Source organism: Chanodichthys erythropterus, chromosome 20, assembly GCF_024489055.1.
Source record: "Chanodichthys erythropterus isolate Z2021 chromosome 20, ASM2448905v1, whole genome shotgun sequence".
Classification (NCBI taxonomy): Eukaryota; Metazoa; Chordata; class Actinopteri; order Cypriniformes; family Xenocyprididae; genus Chanodichthys; species Chanodichthys erythropterus.
The window spans coordinates 9,163,500-9,180,936 of NC_090240.1; the positions used below are offsets into that span (position 1 = coordinate 9,163,500).

The 17,437-nt window shown below is 38.5% G+C and overlaps 1 protein-coding gene across 4 annotated transcripts in view; it reads left to right on the forward strand.

The window, feature by feature from the left end:
- LOC137009504 (pleckstrin homology domain-containing family G member 1) overlaps positions 1-16,372 on the forward strand; it is a 52,189-nt gene extending 35,817 nt beyond the window's left edge. For all 4 annotated transcript variants that reach the window (XM_067371783.1, XM_067371784.1, XM_067371785.1 and 1 more), the window contains exons 5-18: positions 930-976; positions 4,181-4,331; positions 4,472-4,603; positions 5,272-5,454; positions 7,186-7,281; positions 8,079-8,165; positions 8,908-8,941; positions 9,035-9,118; positions 9,210-9,248; positions 9,387-9,409; positions 9,833-10,003; positions 11,164-11,283; positions 11,566-13,414; positions 13,524-16,372. In XM_067371783.1, coding sequence (XP_067227884.1) covers positions 930-976; positions 4,181-4,331; positions 4,472-4,603; positions 5,272-5,454; positions 7,186-7,281; positions 8,079-8,165; positions 8,908-8,941; positions 9,035-9,118; positions 9,210-9,248; positions 9,387-9,409; positions 9,833-10,003; positions 11,164-11,283; positions 11,566-13,414; positions 13,524-14,506 — 3,999 coding nt within the window. In that variant the 3' untranslated portion in view covers positions 14,507-16,372. The remainder of the gene's footprint in view (positions 1-929; positions 977-4,180; positions 4,332-4,471; positions 4,604-5,271; positions 5,455-7,185; positions 7,282-8,078; positions 8,166-8,907; positions 8,942-9,034; positions 9,119-9,209; positions 9,249-9,386; positions 9,410-9,832; positions 10,004-11,163; positions 11,284-11,565; positions 13,415-13,523) is intronic.
- Positions 16,373-17,437: the final 1,065 nt, after the last annotated feature.

Sequence of the window (17,437 nt, forward strand, 5' to 3'; positions counted from 1 at the left end):
AAATTGCTGTTAAATGAAAATGTATTATAGTTTAAATTTAGATTTATTGGCGAACTGTAGAATGTTTTTTTTTTTTTGGACCCACTTAAGTAGGACTTAAGTACATATTTATATGTAATTTTCATAATTCGATTATCTTTGCAATATAAAGTGTATTTCCTCATGCATTGACAAGCATTTATAAAAAACTGTCATTTCTATTGAAACTTATGTCATTAAATATATTTGTAATTGCACATTTGTAACAATAAAGTTGCAATTTAGTACATTTTAAATATATTAATTTTAAATTTAATATTGAATAACACATTACAGTTAAAATTATAATCATGCATGACAAAAGATTGAAAATAATTATTTAAAATGTAGTTTTATGTAGTTTACAAAGTGCATATTTTAAAAGAGGACTTAAGTGTTACTTAATCATGAAAGTGTGCTATACTTAAACTGCCTTTTATTTTAATAATATATTATGTGATTACAGACTTCTTGTCAGTCACTTTTGTTTTGTGTGTGCTTTCATTTATCAAATTTAGGATTGATTTAGATATAAACATACATAGAGCTCATCAAATATGGTACAGGGAACCTCAGCCAAACTTGCCTGACACGCAAGAGCAAAGCTCAAGTGTGCCAGTGAGACGTGTTTGAGAACAAGGTATTCCGATTCCGGTTACCATATCTGATGAATGTGTCTTACAGGTCTGGAACAACATGCGGTTGAGTAAATGATGACAGAATGTTTATTTTTGGGTGAACTAACCCTTTATGTATTAAATTAAGCATGTTACTTGTCCTGCACAAGTGTCCTTTACCGTCACCGAAACCTTTCTGCGTTATTTTTCATCAAGGTATTAATGTTTATCTAGCTTTTTTTCCTTGGCTGACTGCCATATCTTCCTAACCCTAATTTCCTTATTGTTTTTCAGAGTGAAGACTTCCACATTTACACACAGTACTGCACAAATTATCCAAGGTAAGAAATACATCCTGTGGTTTGTGGTTGTAGTTCACTTCCTGTGGTTTATGTGTCGCCATCTTTCACTCAGTACAGAGCTTTATAAGACTTCAAGAGCAGTGGCCGTCTCAGATGCCTGTGTGTGTGTGGAATGTGAGACATTTGAGAGTGTGTGGTCATATTATATGTTGTGTGTGTGCATGTGTATAACACCACTGGAGTCTAGGAGTCTGTTTCTATATGTTGACCCCTGAGGGAAACCCCCTCTCTGCCTGTCTGGCTCTCTATCACCTGTTCAATCTGACCCCCCTTAGTTTATTACATTTAAAGTGCACCAAGTAACCTATTGGACTTATTTTACCCCTAAAAATGAGATGAAGACTATAGTTATGGTGGCCGCCAAGATGACCAGGGTGTGCTTCCCAATAGCAATTGCATCATTACCATCATAGTTCAACGCTGTTAACTGAAAACATAGTTGCAATGAACGTTCATAAAGGCCCCAATATACTCAAGGCGAAGTTCTTTTTCGTTCTTTGCTTAGGGGTAAAATAAGTTCAAAGTATTTGACCAGTGGTATTGATTTGATCTAATTTTGTTCTAAACAATGTCACACCAGTTCATTCTTTGGCTTTTCTTGAAGTATATCAGAGCCTTAAGCAGCATCTCAAAGTTATAATCGCAGACGTATCATTTCTTGTTAGTATGTGGATTGAAATAGATCATGCTCTTTAGTAAAATAAGCTGACATGCAGTACAATCTATAGCGTTCATTCCATATACAAATTTCATTCAGCATCTTTTACTCTGTCAGTTGAATGAAAGCACCATTTTTGAAGAGTGTGCATGTGTATGTGAATCCTAGAGTATGACATTAGAGTGAATACCCGTGAATGAATCAGAAATCTGCAAAACAACAGAGAGTGCTTCTCAGATTCCATTTTCATTATTTACAACAACAAGCTGACATTAATTCGATCTCAAGCCAATTATTTAGCAGCAGTTTTACTCCACCATCTATGTGACGATGTCTAACGTCAGTTCTATTGTTGATCCAGTGTGTTTTGCACAACATATGTGCAACAGAGTCATTAGAGTTTTAGGAAACAGTCATGACTAGATAGTTAATTTCTCCAATAATGCATTGTACAATTAATAATGGATGATGAATATGCTTGTTAATAGAGAAAAATGGCATTGTTAACAAAAAAGTTGCAGGTGCAAAGACTGTCACACAACTTCCAGTAGTTAGAGGCATGTCTGCGAGATGAAGCGACCCCAAATAACATGATATTTAGCCCCTGGAATGCGAATTTTACCAGGGGAGCCCCTCCTAAAACACAGATTTTACCCCCAGAATGTGATTTTTACTGGGGGACCCACCTGAAAGGCAAATGGGCTAGTTTTAAGTATATATTGAGTATATGGTTACCTGGATTTTGAAGTTTGCCAAATTAGTGCATCAAATCTATGAGAGATACTTGTTTGAGACATTTAATAGCGAATAAACCAGACATCCATGAGCAGAACTGTTTTCTGAGTTACTTCTGTGAATCACATACAATTTCTGATTACAAACTCTGCACACTTTTTTTTCACATTTCTTTTTTGGAGACTGACACTACTGTGGACCAAGTGGACAAGACTAGTCAAAACTTATGCAAGACTAGCTAAACACTACAATTAGTGTTTTATTCCATACTAAAATAAACATGAGATAAGTTTCTAGAGATAAGAAATAGCGTAGCATTCCTTGGTTAGCAAGCTTTATTGGGTCAACTTCACAAACATTTGTCTTGGTGTGTGAATGGGCAAACGAGAATCAGAGATGGAAATATAAAGAGTAATTCGCTGTTTTTGTAGCTGAACAGTGCTGAGGCCTTGAATAAATGTTATTGGAGATTAATGTGAATATGTGTCAGATATATTTGCCTTTGGGTGCTTGTATGTGTGCAGAGATTTGAATCTATTCATAAGCCTGAAATTTGACAAAGTTCAACAAAAGCACTGACATACAACACCTTTCCCTTGAAAAATGTCGCACACACCCAATTTTCTTTTCATTTTTATCAAGCACACACACACACTGGTGCAGCACGTGCTGTCACGAGTCCTACTTCTGATGTTAAGAGAAATTAAAAGTGACATGACTCAGTAGTAGTTTCATCAGATGCTGAAAAATGTGTGTGTGTGTGTGTGAATGGATTCTTGTCTGGGCCATGGAGAGCCTCTCTCCACACCCTCACACAGCTGTTGACCCTAACCAAGGTCATATGGCACGCATACACACACATACAGTAACACTCCTGAAAGCAATAGCTGTATCTCAGTGATACTCGGGTCATATTTCCCATTGGGACAATGTGAAGTCTGTGAGCAGGATGCTGGAATGCGCGCACACACACACACGTACGCGTGCACACACACACACACACACACAAACACACACACACACACATACACATCTATCTGTCCTAGTGCTTACTGAGGTGTGGCAGCAGATCCAATAAACTGTAAAATCTGTGTTTTAACAGAAGGGCTCGACCTTGCGCTCTCAACCATGTGTACATGAGTTTTTGGTGTGTGTATGTGTGTGTGTGTGTGTGTGTTTATGTATGCAGTAATATACAGTACATTGGCCCCAAAAAAGTTTGACACTTAGACTAGATCACCCAAAAATAAAACCTCAGTTACTCACCGTCATGTTGTTCCAAACTTGTATTTTTGTCCTCTATGGAACATAAAAAAACATATTTTGAAGAAAGTTTCAACTGTTTTTGTCCATGCAATGAAAATCAGTGGGGTCCAAAACAACATAGGACCGCTGTGGCTTTCTTTGTATAGGAAAAAAAAAACAGTCTGCATAATAACAGTTACAAAGTTTTACAGGTTTCCAACAACATGAATAAATGATGACAGAAATTTGGTTAAATATGGTTAATTTTCTAGGACACCTGTGTGAACGTGAGCGGAACTGACTTCATACATCAACAAACATCACCTGATCAGCTGATTAAAAGTTATTTTGTATCTAATGCAATGTCATTCAGACATTTTAAATGCACTTAAGTGTATGTTGGCCATTGCATCAGAGATATATAATAAATAGTATGTGTGGGACCTGTTTATGCACATCTTTGTGCACATCTGTGAGTAGAATGGTCTGTAGAAGTCTGTGAGTAGAATGGTTTTCATTGACAGTGTGTTTGTGTGCATCTGCAGGTCCGTTGCTGTCTTGACAGAGTGCATGCGGAACAAAATGGTGGCAAAGTTTCTGCGAGAGCGCCAGGAAAGTCTTAAACACTCCCTTCCTCTCGGCTCTTACCTGCTTAAACCTGTCCAGAGGATCCTAAAGTACCATCTACTACTGCATGTAAGTATACACACACACACACACACACACACACACACACACACACACACAGAATGACCTTCTTAGTCCACCTGTACATAATGACACGCACGTAGAGATGGTCACAGATCTGAAGTTTGAGGTGTACTGGTGTCTTGCAGGAGATCGCCACTCATCTGGAGAAGGATTCAGAGATGTATGACGTGATCCAGGAGGCGATCGACACCATGCAGAGGGTGGCCTGGCACATCAATGACATGAAGAGAAAACACGAGCATGCAGTGAGGCTGCAGGTTTGTGTACCATACACACACTCATACACACATTGGGCCGCGTTTTCCAACCGTACTGTAGTTCATAGAAACCTCTGGTGCCAGTAGATTCTACCATCTATTTAGTTAACATCTACCATCTGTTTAGAACATGGTAGCTGTTTTTTGCTTGCACAAGCTGGTGTAGATGGTCTTCAAGAAGGGTGCCCTACTCTACCTCTGGAGGACAATCTTCCTGAGGGGTTAAACTTCATTAAACACACCTAAACCAGCTAATCAAGGTCTTCAGGATGACTACACTTCCAGGAGGATGTGTTGGAGCAGGCTGAAACTAAACTGTAGGAAAGTGGCCCTCCTGAAGCAGGATTGGACACCCCTAGTCTACTATGTCAGCACCACACAAGACCACTAGCTAGTAGTCCATTGATTAAACACTGAGACTCTGTCCTTGAATAGAAAATGTGCCATAAATGACCAGCGTGGATCAGTTCAAACCCACTACTAACTCCCTTAAGTTGCTTTAGCTGCAGGGTGCACACATTTTTATGGGTGTGTGGTAACAGATAATAGAACATTAGGTTTGAGACTCATCAGGCATAAACGTCATTCCCAACTTGCCTGCCGGCTAAAGTCATGTATGTGGAAAGTAACACTCCTCCTCTTCTGCTCTTCCCTTCTCTCTCTCTCAGGAGATTCAGAGTTTGCTGACTAACTGGAAGGGCCCTGATCTGATTGGCTATGGCGAGCTGGTTCTCGAAGGAACATTCCGTATCCAGAGAGCGAAAAATGAGAGAACGCTCTTCCTGTTCGACAAACTTTTGCTGATCACCAAGAAACGCGAGGAGACTTACACCTACAAGGCCCACATCCTGGTGAGAGCCTGTACTGTATACCTACTACACTCTAAAACATGCTGGGTTAAAAGTAACCCAAGTTGGGTTAAAAATGGTTTGGGTTGTTTTGACCCAGCGGTTGGGTTAAATGTCTAAACATTTAACCCAGGTGTGGGGTTAAAACAACCCAAATGCTGCGTTTGTCCAAATTTAACCCAACTTGGGTTGTTTTTAACCCAGCATTTTTTAGAGTGTAGTTTCACCTGCTGGACAACCAGGTCAAGGTGGTCAAGCTGTTTATCGGTTCATGGTAGCTTTTTTTTTGCTGGTAGTTAGACTTTGCCAAGGTGCTCTACCAGCTCAGCCTCATCCTCACCTGCCAGAACTCCAGCTGATTAACATGTTACACCAACTTGGACCAGCCAATGTCCTTGAAGGTGTGGAAATGGTTTTCTAAACTTTGGTGTGAACTAACAAACTGCCACTTCAAAAGGTGGTATAGGGTAATTGGGTTCAAATGAATCCAGTTCACAATCGGTAAAAAAGCAAACTCTCGCAAGTAAACTGTGAATGAGGATGCACAAGTTGATTTTTGAACGCTCCTGCTCATAATGCAATTCTCATTGTTGCTTGTCACCGAAATATGACCTTCAGAGAGCAGCTTGCATTCTTTGCATCTCTTGCAGTGTATCCTTGGCAAACACAAGTGACATTCTGTGTGTGTAAAGTTTGGTGGAAAATCCAAAGACACAAAAAGGCATTATGTAGCTACTACAGTAAACAGCTCCAGATTGCACTCACAATGATGATGTGAACATACTATGGTTTGGACCCAAATAGTACAGTGTGAAAATAGGATCATAGGTGAACCTAGGATCATAGGATCATGCAACTGATCCACTGACTGAATTAACTAGCTCAAAAAATAAACTGGGTTTAATTGAACTTTCCAAGCTTATCACTGGGGCAGTACCCTCAAAGTGACACCTTTTGTATCTTATTTCAAGGGTTCGTAGTAGTACCATAAGTGTACATATCACTACCTTATTATGAACATATGGTATTACTACTCCAATGTATTAATATACACCCTTTGGGTGCAAAGGTGTCACTTTGAGGGTACTGCCCCAGTGAGAAGCTGTTGTATCCCTAAAGCCCTTGGTATACTTAGTTTTTTTTACGTGTACGCTCGTGTACGCGCACAGTCTAATGCACAGCCTTGGAAAGTATACTTCATTTGACTCGTACGCAAACACAGGCATTTGACGCATGCGCAGTTTTGAACTATCTCTTGCCATGAGTTACAGCCCATGTAAATATATTTGTATTCTTTCATGCTAGAGTTGTACAAATGAGGGGACTTTCTAACCTCTTCGCACAATGTCTCGTCTATGTAGGCCTCCATTGTCGCTTTAGCTTGCATGTGTTCCGGTCTGTTTTGTTTATGCAGTTTTTCTTTGACTACCTTGTGAATCGACGCCCCACTAGGGCACAGCTGCCACCTTGTGGATAAACTAATTACTGCAAAAAAATAAATGTATGTGCATGTTGGTTACAAAAATCCAGCGTTACATGTACAGTACCCACATACTCTTCTGATGTTGAAATTCGCATCACCCACACTGTACGCTGACCCTCGCATACGTGTAAAAAGTGAAGTATATTTTGGGCTTAAAGATAATATCTTTCCTTTTTTTTTTGACAGTGTGTGCATAAATTGTTGTGTATAATTTCTATTCTATTTTTATTCCCATCTCTACAATTTTCTAGTGCTGTAACCTAATGTTGGTAGAAGTCATTCCTAAAGAACCTCTAAGCTTCAGCGTGTTTCACTACAAGAACCCCAAACTTCAACACACTGTGCAGGTAATTTATCACATACACACGCACATACATACACATCATGTAACCAAAGATCAGCAGGTTATGTTAACACACAGTGGAATGTTCAGTGTGAGGCCAGACTTCTGACGGACAGCCAATTGCCTTGAACTTTACCCTAGTAAAACCACACCCAACTACCTACAGGCTTAAGCAAGTATGAATATAAGCACACATAAGTGTGACAGTACGAGTCTAGCCTAAAGCCAGTGCTGTTACATCTGACCTGTATGTTGGACCTCAGCCGAGTAGTCATAAATATGATGCAGTGTGTGCCACAGAAGACTGAACCAAAATAACGCCGTAAATCACCTCGTCTCCTAATCATCACTGTTATCTTAGCAAATAATACATGCCTTTCTGTTTGCCTTTAACCCTAAGAGAATATGAGATAGAACATCCATCCATCCATCCATCCATCCATCCATCCATCCATCCATCCATCCATCCATCCACCCATGACCCTGTGTGTTTGTAATAAAACTTTTTTTTTTTTAAATGTATTACCCTAATGAAAAATGATAGAGTTTACTTTCTTTTTAAATGAACTGCGTACAAGTGCGTCACTGCTGAGTGGCAGTTCCAGTCGATCACACATGTATGTTAGTAACTGATTGTGCTGACGTTCACCCGGTTGATGAAAGTGTTTGTTTTGATTTTGATGATTGGTGTTGATGTTCTTTGATTGCGGGATGACTCGGTCACAGCAGTTTTATAGAGGTGTGTCAGTAAATTATCCTAAATTTGCAGATTGTGCTGATATATCTCTAATCCACTTTCAGGCAAAGTCTCAACAGGACAAGAGAATGTGGGTCCTGCATCTAAAACGACTGATCCTTGAAAACCATCCTGCCAAAATACCGGCCAAGGTTAGAGCACGCATATACACATACTGTCCTAACTCTGCTTTTGTACAGCGTGCTCAGTGATTAGGCAGTTGTGGCCAAATCTGGCTATTCACACTCAACTATGTCATGATAAAGTAGTTCACATCTCAAAGAGAATGAAAGAACTTCGAAGGTGAAGGAGAAGTTTCTGTACTTACAGAAGTGAAGGCATAGCACCACCCAGAGGCCATTCAGTTGTTAAAATTCAAATTTTTACAGAGAAAAGATGCACTTGTCTGTTTACTCATGTTAAGGTATACTCAAAGGTACTCGTTTAAATGATTTTTACTAATTTCAAGATCCTGAATTGTTTTCTATGCGCATTTATTTTACCTTTAGTAGGGTAAACCACATGTAAACCACCTCAAAATCAAAAGAAAAAAAGAAAATAATATTTTGCATTAAAAACATGGTCTATTTTTAGGACCATTCTGATATTTTGCATTGTGACATTTTTTATTATTCACCCAAATTCTCATCACTGTAATAATACAACCGTAACACTTTTTTTCCAATCATATTTTAAAAAGTTATAATTGCATAATAATACATTTTTATATAATATATATATATATATATATATATATATATATATATATATATATATATATATATATATATATATATATATATATTAGCACAAATTCAAGGTATTTCATCAAAAACTACATATGAATAAATAGTTGTATTTGAGGAAGTCAGTTTTCTTTCTGTCTCTCCACAGGCTAAGCAGGCCATTCTGGAGATGGATACCGCAAGTAAGTATTATCTAAACTTTAAATTGAAAGCCACACACTTTACGTGTGTTTACAATGACTAGATTTCATATACTTTTCTTAACTTTTTTACAGACCACCCAAGTTTAAACTTCAACTCTGATGACAAGAGAGTGAACAAAGAGGGTCCCTCGCCCCGGAGAGTACGCAGGAAGACAGGTGAGACCCACAGCACAAACAAACAAACAAACATTGTTTTTCATTGATCATCATTTCACTCATTGCTGTACATGTCTTTCTGTCTCATCAGAGCCCTTATCTAAGTTATTGAAAAACTCCAAACATATAAGTAAGTAGAATTTGCTTGAAAAATAATAATTGAGAAAAAATTATGCCTGCAAATAGATAGACATTATAATGTAATTTAGACATTATGTTTTGATATGTTATGATTTTTTTCTTTCTCTATTCCTTATTGTTGCTGTAGTATCCAGTCCAGATATACAGAAGGTAAAGAACACCATAACATGCAAGCATCAATGCATTATAATCCTTATGCACCAGAGAAACAAGTGTGCCACCATATTTATAATATTATCTTTGAACGTCTGTTTTTGCGGTAGCTCTGTATATTTCTATGGCATCGCTTTCAAAGAATAATTAGCCAGTGAAGCGGATTTACTTATTGTAGAGTTAATTAAAGTTATTGTGAGCATTGTAATGTTTAAAGCAGATGTCTTAACAAATGTCAGTAGACAGGGAAGATTTTAAAATGAGCAGTTCATTCATAAATTCATAACATCATAAGATCACTGTGGATATAAAAACCTGAAGACAAAAAACAACGAGCAAAAAGTTGGGGGTGGGGGGGTGTGGATAAGGTCTATGCAAATCTAAAAAATAAAAAAAATTAAATGTATTTGCTCCTAACAGCGTTCTAGTTTTGGAGTCACTCTGCTGTCACCTGTGGCCCATCTGGGTTCTATTGGCCGATCCCGTAGCCTTGTCAGCGAATCACAGGAATCTCTGGACCCTGGTGACCACAGTGATGTAGACGAAGAGTTGCATCCACAGGATGCTGATGATGAGGATGATACTGGTTTGGTTAGTCTGAATTGACATTTAATGTTTTTTTTTCACCAGATTAATAATTACGTAGAGGTCTGTTAAAGGGTTAGTTCACCCAAAAATGAAATTTCTGTCATTACTTACTCACCCTCATGTCGTTCCACACCCGTAAGACCTTTGTTCATCTTCAGAACACAAATTAAGAATTTTTTTGATGAAATCCGAGAGGTTTTTTTTATCCTCCAGTGAAAGCAAGGAAAATGTCCACATTCAAGTTCCAGAAAAGTAAGTAAAAACATTGTTAAAATAGACAACGTGATGAGAGCAGTTCAACCTTAATGTTATAAAGTGACAAGAATACTTTTGTGTGCAAAAACAAAACAAAAATAACAACTTTATTTGACAATATTCTCTCTTCTGTGTCTTCTGTTGAAATTCTGGCCAATAATGAGCCGGTGTTCGGACGTAAACACGGAAGTTCTACAACGTAAATTGCGTAGCAGAATGACAGGGGAGAGATGAATTTGTTGAATAAAGTTGTTATTTTTGTTTTGTTTTTGCGCACAAAACGTATTTTTGTCAGTTAACAAAACATTAAAGTTGAACCACTGTAGTCATGTCGACTGTTTTAATGATGTCTTTACTCTTTTCTGGACCTTGAATGTGGTATTTATGTTGGTTTCTATGGGGAATAATAAAAAAAAAACCTCTTGGATTTCATAAAAAATATCTTAATTTGTGTTCTGAAGATGAACGAAGGTCTTACAAGTGTAAGGCTGAGTAATTAATGACAGATTAATGACACCATTTTTGGGTGAACTAAGCCTTTAAAATAGCAGCAAACAAGGAGGTGCTAGTAGGGTAAGGGTGTAGGTTCTGAGCTGCCTACATAATGATGTCAAACTTCAGCCACTCCAGATTAATACTAGTCCTAGCCTGTTTTCTAAATCAGAAGTACAATTGTTTGTAAAATAATTAGTGGTGCTTGCTAAGAAAAAACTGAACAAGAGACAAAAAGCATATCTAGAGACCAAAATATATCTAGAAGCCACCCAGAAAATCCTAGCTGTATAACAGTATCCAGACAACATCTTACCATTGTGCCTGCAATCTTTTTAAGGACATTCACCTCTCTTATTTTCAAATATAAAGATGATTTTGAAAAATGTTCTAAGAGACAACTTTTGCACAACCAGAGCTCTGGGGGCAAGCTGAGAGTGCCAGGGAAGGGTAGCCGGAAAAGACTAAACCAGCAAGTGTCGGTGGACAGCATTGACCAGTGGAGAAACCACAACCTTACTCATGCAGACCTCCAGGTAAGGACATGGTGACACATGATGTGGCTGGGACATAGTTCACACCACTAATTATTTTGTTAAATGATTATTTTGAGATTTAGCAACGTCTCAACGAATGGAGTTTGCTTGCATTTATACTTAGAAAAGCAAACAGATCATTACAAAAAGAATAAAAGTTAGAATGCTCTCATGCTTTGAAAAATTGATCAGTCTCACAATTGTCATTATCAATATTTTATTTTAGTTCCTGCAGCAATAATCTAATGTATGGTAAATGTTTATCATTCATTTTTCATTCAGACTGCTAAAGAGTCCCTGCAAAATAAGGTTATCACCCCCCCTATCCTACGGGTGACTGCACCTCCTGAAACAGACAGAAATGAACACATGTCTAACAGGCTGGCAACTGGAGAGGAACCTTCTTTCCGCAACATATGGACAGATCATCGAGTCCGGAGGGCTATGTTTCCCACTCGTCAAAAGAGTTTCCAAATTGATGATGATGAAGACATCTATCAGATGTTCCTTCCAACGGAGAATGATGTAAGCAGTCATGATGCTGAGAGTGACCATGAAACTGCTGACCATCCAGAAAGACCCTGTAGCTGGCATGTTGAACAGAATAAAACATCACGCCTAGATCTTCCTACAAGCGGGAAAAGAATACTTCGCAGGGCCAGCAGTGTTGGAGAAAACCAGAGTGAGCAACTAAGTCCTACCAAGCGAGCCCTACAAGAGGAAGAGACCAACAACCAGTCTGAGTCTTCAAGCAATGAAATCTCAGGGTCATCATCTGCCGAGCAGTTAACAATCGATGATATCGAGAATGTTTATGACAACATTAGTTACGAGGAGCTCCAGGCCATGGGGCTTATCCGCAAGGATCAAGTTAACCATGCAGAGGTCAAATCTAGGATAGCTCCTCAAGTCATCATAACTCCAACTGAAACTGAGAGTTCATGTGGGAGCAATAGGTCTTCTGGTCAAGAGGGGGAGCCATTTGAGACATGTGAGCTGCAAATTGTTGAGGATGAGGAGAATGTCTACGACACCATTGTCTTTCAGGAGCCCCCAGTCCTTGCAAATGAGATGGATGGTGGAAAACCAGAGGGTTTGCAGACATCTGAGGTAGATCTCATGACTAGCCAGATTTTAAGAGGGTTTATATCTGAGGAAAAAATCTGTCCTACAAATATGACAGAGGTGGATCAGAACCACATTCCCTCTGCTGCAATTTCAGACCCTGAAACATCTCAGCTTTCCACAGCTGATCATACATTGGAGAAAGTGGATGAGATCTGGACGGATTTGGAAAACTACATCCGGAAAAATGAAAAGAAACCAGACAGACTTCCAGCTGCATTTCCTGTAAGCGGAACAGACAATGCATGTAAAACACATGACTCTCCCAAAAAAGGACATGATTCCTCACACAAAGCACAAGACTCTCCAAGAAAAACACATAACTCCCCAAGTAAAGTGAACAGGTCACAACAGAGAAATAATGATTCCCAATGTAAAACACCAGAATCTCCAAGCAAGAAAGCTAATTCTGCACAAAAGTCAAGTGATTCTTCATGTAAATTACCCTTAAAAACAACCCCTGTTGTTTGTGCTGCACCTGGATCACCTAACCCACCCGCTAATCCCCCTCCAGGTCTCCAGATCCCTATCCTCAACATTCCAGACCTCCCAGAAACTACATTGGATGAGAAAGACGGAGCGTTGTCTTCTCCTGTAGCCCCTTCCCTTCCTCTACCCCCTACCCCAGAGCCTCAACCTGGCACAGTGAAGAGCATTCGCAATAAACTGGCAAGATTAAGCAGCGGAAGTTTCCGGATGGATGATGAGGACATCCCTCCACCAAAGGACACAGAGCTTCATGCCCTTTTTAGTAGCATGGACTCTGGCTCCTCCAGTCTGCTGCTGGGTGTGGAAGCTGGGGACCAGGTTCTTGAGCTTGGGGAGAGGGGCAAGAACAGAGTGTTCCTCATGGCTAGGCAGTACAGTCAGAAGATCAAAAAGGCCAACCAGTTACTGAAGATGAAGAGCATGGACCATGAACCCAGTTGTGCTAAGCTAAGGCTAAGCAAACAGAAGGACCTGGCAGCTATACTGGAGGAGAAGAAACAAGGTGGCACTGCAATAGGTAAGACATACTTTATTGCTTATGTTATTCTTACATAAATGCAAAGATTGAACAAATTTGGTATATTGGTTTATGAATGCCTCTGTCTTTCCTCCTTTCTTCTGCTTAGGTGCAAGAATAGCAGAGTACTCTCATTTGTATGAACAGGTGGTTTTTAAGGGTTCTCCGACCAGTACTCCAGTGCTGAAGTCATCTATCAGCATTGCCGGCCCTCATCCACTTTTTCCCAGCACCACTTCCTCCCCTTCCTTATCTGAGAGCTCTACACAAGAGTCTGACTGGTTGAACTGCACGTACAGTAATGGGGAACTTGCTGATTTTGTGTCCTGGCCAGCAGAAAGAGCAGTATGCACTTCAACCCCACAGAGAGGACTGACTCCTGCAAGTTCTACACCTGCTTTGAAGAACCTCCCACCTACTCCTAGTACTCCACCCAATCAGCGTTGGAGTGCTTGTGTGACAACAAGTAAAGATGACTCTGATCACATTTACACTTCAATTGGACCACGAAACACTAAGGTGCCATCCTATAATCGCTGCCAGTCCTCATCTTCATTGATAGACCAGACTGGAACAGAAAATGGCAGGGGTCAGTGTAATCGGGTGTGGGAAGTGGACGGCAAAGTGCCTCGACAGCACAGCCTCCCAGAATGCCCAGTCCAGGGGACTTCAGACCTCTCAGCGCCATGTGATATCACACTGCGGGACTCACAACAAATACTTGTGCTGAACAGAAATGTGCCACTGAATGCGCAAAGTGCCACTGAGAATTATCTGGCCAACTTTAAAGACACTGGAGATGATGATGACGATTATGTAGAGATCCGTTCTGAAGATGAGGGTGAAGAAAAGAAGCAAGAAATAGCTATGCCACACAGTCTGACAGAAACCGCAGTAAAGTACTGCGGCCCTCCTCAAGGCAACATGCAAACCCTCGTAAAAGAACAGCAGGCTTCCACTAACCCTGATATGGCTCTGCAGGGATACTTGTGGAATGATCCGGATTGCAGCCAGCAAGATGTAAATCAGCCCACTATTGTCCAGTCACTGAGGGAAAAGTTCCAGTGTCTCAGCTCAAGCAGTTTTGCATAGGAAGCAGGAATGATGGACAACATGTCACGTGCTTAGCTCATACAAGGAGGAAATGAGACACAACAAACTTAAACGTCCACATGGAACATGTTACACAACTTAAAGACACAACACAAAACACGTGATATACAACATTTTAACATTGTGCTTTACAGTACACTCAACAACACCATACAATTTGTAAATTATGGATTCAAGCATTAGCTACTTTGCTCATCTCTCATCACACTCACACAGTAAGATACTGATCTAAGCAGGAACACTGTACACAACATCTTTCGAATTATATCTTTCTTTTCCTTAACATTAAGACCCAAGAATTATGTCAAATGACTTAGGTCATGGTACAGGTAAGATCATGGTTCTAAGTTTTACAAAGTTTCAAAGGGAACTGTAATTCAGAAAAGAAAGAAAATGAAAGAACACTAACTACATAGGCTTGAATCGTAGACACAACTTAAACTTATTTCTCTCTTAAAATGTTACAATATTCTCAAACTACTGGTTATAATATTCTAGAACATGTACATTAATGTTTCCATACAAGCTTTAAGATAAGGCGCACATGCCTGGTGATGTTAATTAAATTATCTGCCATAATTTCTGTGTAAACATGTCGACAGTTCCTTAAGCCAATAATTAAATATTTTCCTTTTAATTGTGTAGACATTAGTAAATTTGGTTATGTAGGTGGTTTCATCTACAGGAAACTATGCTAACATCAGCCAATGGCCATTCAGTGTGTAATTTGTAATATTTGCATGCCACATTTTCTCCAGGCCAAGAATACATAGAATCACTATATATTTTACTATGCTGTACATTAGATATAGATATAGATTTATCAGACTGCAAAGTCATAAGCATATTTAAAAGGTGGTCAAGTTTTGCTAAAATCCTAGTTACAATCAACCATGTCTCAGAAATTAGCATAATATCAGTAAATATGGAGTAAAATTACAATAATGTTTTTAGATTTAATTTAATTTAGCATCATGACTGGACCACCACTAGAATATCGGCAAAAAAACACAGGAAAGTATAATTTATAGTGTTAATTTTAGATTAATCTGTTCAGGGGACCATGTTGCAGAATGAGGAGTTTGAGTTGTCAGAAACGTACTGTAATTTGATGTAAATTTGAGTTTAATACTATGTGTTGTCTGATCATTTAATTGTGTTTAGTGTTTAAAATATTCAGCATTGGCTGTCCCCACCCTGTCTCCACATTCAAACTACAGACTGTCTGTCACCCCAAAGATTTTGATATTTTTATTAGTGATTTTCACAGCACATTTCAGTTTATTTTTCCTATTTATTTCTGGGTAAATGTTATGTACTTCAGCCCCCCACCACATTTTCAAATTTCGCTTTCGATTTGATGAAACAATATTTATTATATGTTTCGACTGGTTGTTCAGCAAGTATGGTTTTTGAAAAAAAGTTTATAATGTGTAGCTCTGTTGTTGTATGAGCATTGTTCATGTTCAAAATGTTACCTAACAAAATGTTACAGGAATCCTCCTGAAACCAGGAGTAAATGATATACATAAAAGTACCAGTGTAAATAAACTGAATTTAAATATGGATGGAAGATTTGAATGAAGTATGTTTATATAGTTTTTCTTTCTTTTTATTTAGTTGTACATTTCGTTCACTGGTGGGGACTGTTATCCATTGGAATTGTTACTTTTGCACTTTTCCTCCTTTTAAACATTCTGTTTGTAAAGATGTACATATTTATGAATGTTGCCATTTACCTATTTTCATGATCTTAATTTAATTTTTTGACATTTGTTTTGTTTTTATAACTGCCCTGTAGTAACTGGTCGAAGATGTATTGTAGGCAACAAATAAACCTTCAATTAAAACAAAACTGCTTTTGCCTTCATTTTGCCAAAGTTAAATTTTTGTTTATAACCAACTTTTTCCACATTTTTAGTAAACTACATTAGTTATTACATATGTGCTTATTCAGCATTTATTAATCTTTGTTAATGTTAATTTCAGCATTTACTAATACATTATTAAAATCTTGTTAACATTAGTTAATGCACTGTGAACTAACATGAACAAACAATGAACAGCTGTATTTTCATTAACTAATGTTAACGAAGATTAGTAAATACAGTAACAAATGTATTGCTCATGGTTATTTCATGTTAGTTAATATACATTAACTAATGTTAACAAATGAACCTTATTGTAAAGTGTTCCTGAAATGACTATTGTAGTAATTAAATATTCACTTAGTTTTAACCAAAACTTGCTCTATTTTGCTGTTGATCACACGTCATCAGCGCATTGTAGACAGACGTCAGTCATCAGGCGCCACAAACAAACAGCAGCACCTTTTACAGTTCCTTCTGAACCAAAACAACAAGATTTCTTGTGATGCTTTGCAGAATCTTTTGTGTGCGTTCATGTGATTTGAAAGAGGTGAAGACGCTCTGAAGGGAGGGTGGGATCTCATGCTTTCAGAGCTAGCTTGCTATGGCTAGCTGCTCCAAAATTGCCTACCCTACCTTTAAGACATTATCACACTGTCCTTTTTTTTTCTGAAATGCTTTATGAATTAACGTTAATCACAGCAGCAGTTATATTAGGGTTCTGTCACTTTAAGAGAGAAAGCACGGATCCACTGATAAACACACGTTTTCTTTCTCAACTGTTAACATTAATTTAAGACATAACCAACTGTGTTTACATGAAAGACTCGCTAAAACAGGGATTTTGACATAATTTTGCGTTTAAGCGAGAGGTGCATGTGCGTGCTTTGGCTGAGAGTGCAGAGAAATCCATCAGAGCGTCTGAGTAGCCTACTGAACGGATTAAAATCACCTGAATGTTTAAATTGGCAAGACTTAAAACAACCTGCAAATAATACAGTTCTATCAACTGTAAACAGATCTGGTGTGAAGCCATTTGCAC